Source organism: Galeopterus variegatus, unplaced genomic scaffold (genome assembly GCF_000696425.1).
Source record: "Galeopterus variegatus unplaced genomic scaffold, G_variegatus-3.0.2 Scaffold9440, whole genome shotgun sequence".
Lineage (NCBI taxonomy): Eukaryota > Metazoa > Chordata > Mammalia > Dermoptera > Cynocephalidae > Galeopterus > Galeopterus variegatus.
Window position 1 is genome coordinate 7,672 of NW_007735551.1, and position 4,819 is coordinate 12,490.

Genomic DNA, 4,819 nt, shown 5'->3' on the forward strand with positions numbered 1-4,819 from the left:
TCAATTTGCTATGGCACTTAGCACTGCGGTAGTAAGTGTATGGTTGTCAATCACGTGCCATTTCTACTACTGTCAACACTTACAAACATTTCCCAAAACATACAGGAGTACCAAAATGGCCATGCGAGTTATGTTCCCAGGAGAAGATGAAGTATCCATATTATGCTCAGTTATGAAAATAGCTTTAAAATGTGTGGTTGAAGTTCAGTTATCCCAAGGAATTCTCAGAACCAGTCTCAATGATTTTGCTAAAGTTTGCTAAAGAATAGGATTTTTTGTACATCTCTTAGTTTAAACTTAATACTCAGTGTTTCAGAAATACACCACGTACAGTCAGAACAACATGAACACAGTTCTATACCTGGAGCTGAAAGGTGACATTGAGAAATGCCTCACAGCCATCGGTATGTAGTCCTAGAGCTGAGAAAGTTTCTAACTAGAAATGTTTTTTTCAGTGCTGCCCCATGCCTAAAAAAAAAAGAAAAAAGAATTCAAAAAGCAAAACAAAACAAAAAACAAGTCCTCAGACATGGTGCATCTGTGTTTCAAATAGAGGCAACATGTAAGATTGACAAGGCAGTGTGATAACCTTCTTAATAACAGTCGATATTATTTCCCTTTCAAAAATATGGAGAGGTGGAATGTACTTATTGAGCACCCACTTAGGCCAAGCAAAGCACCAAGTGGGGCACACTGCAGAGGCCACACTGAATAGTCATTAAGAGCATGGGATTTGGAATTAGATAAATATAGATTCAAATCCTGGCTTACCACTGCTTCACTGTACCATCTTGGGCAAGTCCAGGAGTCAGATTCAGTACGTCTGGGTTAGCTCCGGAAAATCTGTACATTTTAAGGGTCTCCCAGGTTATTCAGATGACTACTAGGGTTGGGGAACCTATGTTCTCAAGCAGTGCCTCTCAAACATTACCAGGCACATGAATCCTCTGGAATTCTTGTTAAAATGTGTATTCTGATTCAGTAGGTTTGGGGTGGATCCTGTGCCCTGATTGACGCCAATGCTTTTGGTCCACCAATTTCACTTCAAGTTGCAAGATAGACAGCAATGTGAATGGTCATGTGCTATTATTTGGGTGCTGCTTTATATTTAAGTCTGTCCTATCCCAAGGTGGGTTTTTTGTTTTAATGTTCTTATTACAACATGAAGAAAGTATTTATTTGTAGGCCTTTAACACCTACTGGTTTCTCCATTTCCAAGAAGAATATATTTAAGATAGTAGTAACTATTAAAGTTGCTTTTCGGTGGATTTAAGGTAGAATAGGAGACAGATATCAAGGGAAAGGATATTCAAAACCATCATCTGGAGAGTCATCCATGTCTTCTCATAAGCTAAATGTCTCCTTTGGTGTGGGTGGGGGGTGGCGGTGAGGAACGACATGGGGAACAGAATCCTGTTGGCAAAACTCTGTATTTCTTGTTTCTCTCACATGCTTCTTTCTTCTTTTTGGTGAATATGTCAACTAAAATTTGCCTCTCTTACAGTAAAATGTGCCACAAGCAAACGAGCTTTCTTTGCTGAGAAGCTTCATCATTTTTTTTTTTTTCCATTCTTCTTATATTTTTTACTCAGAAAAAAATTACTGTCTGTAGAGAGAACAGAAAAGTTCATTTTCTTAGAAAATCACACATTTAATATCTTACCGCTAAAGAGAATCATTATTCTATTGAAAGTAAGAGGTAATACATTACCTTCTCAGAACAAGCTTCTGTTAAATTTGGTAATTTTTTAAAATAGGTATGATTGTAAAGTGGGCTTGTAAGTGATTTATGGCTTACCTGTGGTTTGCTTAAAGCCTGAGTCACTAGGGTAAGGGCGATATACTTTCACTTTTTATGTGTGATTTTAGTAACCCACTTCTGCTAAGCTTGTGAGTTTTCTGATCTCCCACTTTCTAAGTTTCATTTGTCTTTCATTGTTCTGTTTTACACACCATGGATTAATAGGTAAATCTTTTAAAATATCATTTAATGATGACGGACGTAGAAGGTGTTACATAAGATGTTTTTGAGAAACTTCTTTATTTCGCTTTAACCTTACTCTCTAGCATGCATGGTATTATATAGGATACCACTTCTATATTTATATTTTGAGCCCCCAAATGAGTTGTTATAAAGTTGTCTTTGTTTTTTTTTTCTTTGCAACTCCAAGATAGAGAGGTCTTCAGAGAGAGAGAGAGAGATCTAACTGTTCAAATAATATTAAGGAGCCTCTACGAAATGAGAAGCGTGATAGCTGCGGTCACATAGGAGGCAGCACAGTTGCTGCCCTCCGGCTGCTGTGTCTGGCGTGGTATTTAGCTGGTGATGAGGAATACCTGGTACTACGTATGGAACCACAAAGGGAAAGAGGTGCCCCAGATTTGGAAATGAATGTAGCCGTGCTGTCAACTAAACTAAAACTTGAAGTTTGAGTGAAGTTTAAGTGAAAATGAGCCAGGTGAGGATGAGGGTGGAAGAGATGGGGAGACACAGCAAGGGTGGTCCAAGAGGCGGGAACAAAGCGCACACAGGCTTGAAAGCAAAAGGTAACACAACCCTTTCAAGGCAAGAAATATAACTAGAGCAATGGTGCACAATGGAAGAGATTGTAGAATTAGGCAGGATATTATAATCCTCGATAAAGCGATTGGTTTTCATCCTAAGAGCAACAGAAGACCATTGAAGTGTTTTAAATACATGACTTAGATGGTCAGATTTACAATTTCTAAAGTTCGCTTTATTCGTAATTATTGTCTGGTTTAGGCGGAGGAAAGTCTGGATGGTGGGAGACCGATTAGGAGGTTGTAAAAAGCTCTCTGTATCTACGGCTAATGTTTCTTGTCATTTCATTACCACGTGTGTGCTGTGTATGTGCTGTGTAAGTGTGTGTGTATGTTTTAATCTGGAGATGGTTTCTAGAAATTACATGGAAGAGTAAAAAGAGCTTCACTTTAAAATCCATGTTCTTTAGTAAGATTATTTTCTAAATGAGAGGCACTTATGATTATTTGTTTTGGACAGGATGCTGGAACATGTCATAAGACATTGATCAGGATTATGGTTTCTCATCCTGAAATCGACATGAATGATATCAAAGCATTCTATCAAAAGATGCATGGTATCTCTCTTTGCCAAGCCGTTCTGGTATGTTGTGATTTTCATAATGCCATTGCCACAAATAAAATTTATTTTTGCAGTCTTCAAAGAGAAGAGCTGACTTGCTCTATCCGTGAATTTCATATATTAGATTAATTCAATATATCAGGGTGCAGACTTCATAAGATAATCGAACTTTCACTGTAAAATTTACTAGTAAATTTTCTACTGGAAAACCAGGTACATTTTCAACCAAAATCATGGAAATGTTCAGCATAATACATACATAAGCTTATCAACAAAATGTGGTAGAGTTTCTGCCACTGTAGATAGACATCATGATTTATTTTGTGATGAATATTGGTGAGGGGATTAGGAACGTATTTGCAAAATATTTTTCTTAATTTTGTCATATGTAAAACTGTTTAAAATATATATTCATGTTATCTCATTAGCATATTGAAAAATAAGACATGGGCCGGCCTGTGGCTCACTCGGGCTGATAACACCAAGGCCCCGGGTTCGGATCCCATATAGGGATGGCCAGTTGGCTCATTGGGTGAGCATGGTGCTGACAACACCAAGTCAAGGGTTATGATTCCCTTACCAGTCATCTATAAAAAAAAAAAAAAAAAAAGAAAAAAGAAAAATAAGACAGAAAAGTCAGGAGTTTCGAACTGATTGAAAGATAGATAACTGTTTAAATTCAATTCATTATTTGCCTTGGATAACTAAAGTCTGCCAAGTAAAAAAAAGAAATCACAGGCTTACAACTTTCTCTCTTTCTGTTCAGTGAATTAGGTATTATATTATATTATTCAAGTCTGTGTGAGATTATATTTCATCATTAGAAAATAATGGCTCTAATGTAAAATATAATAAATTCAAAGAAGTTCTTAATCTGAATCTTGAAAGCTATTGCTCTTTGTACAGTAATCAAGAAATATCAGTTATCTGCTAGACATATTATTTAATTAAATGAATGGTATTATCAAAGATCGCATGTAATTGATGGAGTGTAATGTATAATCTGACTTAATGTCTACAAATACAATAACTCTTCTATAATTAAAACTATCTTATGTTTATTATGATTGGGGTAATATCAAGTGTTCTGTATTTTTAAATCAACAGGATGAAACCAAGGAAGATTATGAAAAAAATCCTGGTGGCTCTTTGTGGAGGAAACTGAACATTCCTTTGATGGTCTCAAGCATTATGATCAGAAGGCTTTTTAATCATATCTTTTCATTCTATGACATAGGCTAAATAAGAAACTTTCTTTAGCAGGATTACTGTCTAAACCCGCTTTCTGAGAAATATAGCCTGTAAATCATTTTATATTACAACTATGTACAATAGAGATAAGTTTTATAAAAAATATATTTACCCTAAACTATAAAAGCCCATAAACAAGTTGCGCTAGTAACATTACCTGAGAAAGATGTTCATATAGCTGAAAATAAAATGATGTTACAATACAGTTGTTATAGTTGGGTTTTCTATTTTGATTTTCCTTTATGTGTTTAATTTGATCTCAAAGGACAGGAGACTTAATCCTAAATTACAATTATTTAATGAAATAGATTTCACATGCTGAATTAAAGAAAATATTTACAGAGTTAGAAAATGGACTCATGTTTTATCTCCTGGATACAGATTGTTGAGAGGATGTCTTTGTATAATAATGGGTTTACTGCACCAGCATTATAATAATTTGAC

General features: G+C 35.6%; 1 protein-coding gene across 1 annotated transcript in view; it reads left to right on the forward strand.

Moving 5' to 3' along the window:
• The window catches only part of LOC103609295 (annexin A1-like), a 9,428-nt gene extending 7,646 nt beyond the window's left edge, over positions 1-1,782 (forward strand). The window contains 3 exon segments of the mRNA XM_008593642.1: positions 309-404; positions 1,505-1,544; positions 1,758-1,782. Coding sequence (XP_008591864.1) covers positions 309-404; positions 1,505-1,544; positions 1,758-1,782 — 161 coding nt within the window.
• Positions 1,783-4,819: the final 3,037 nt, after the last annotated feature.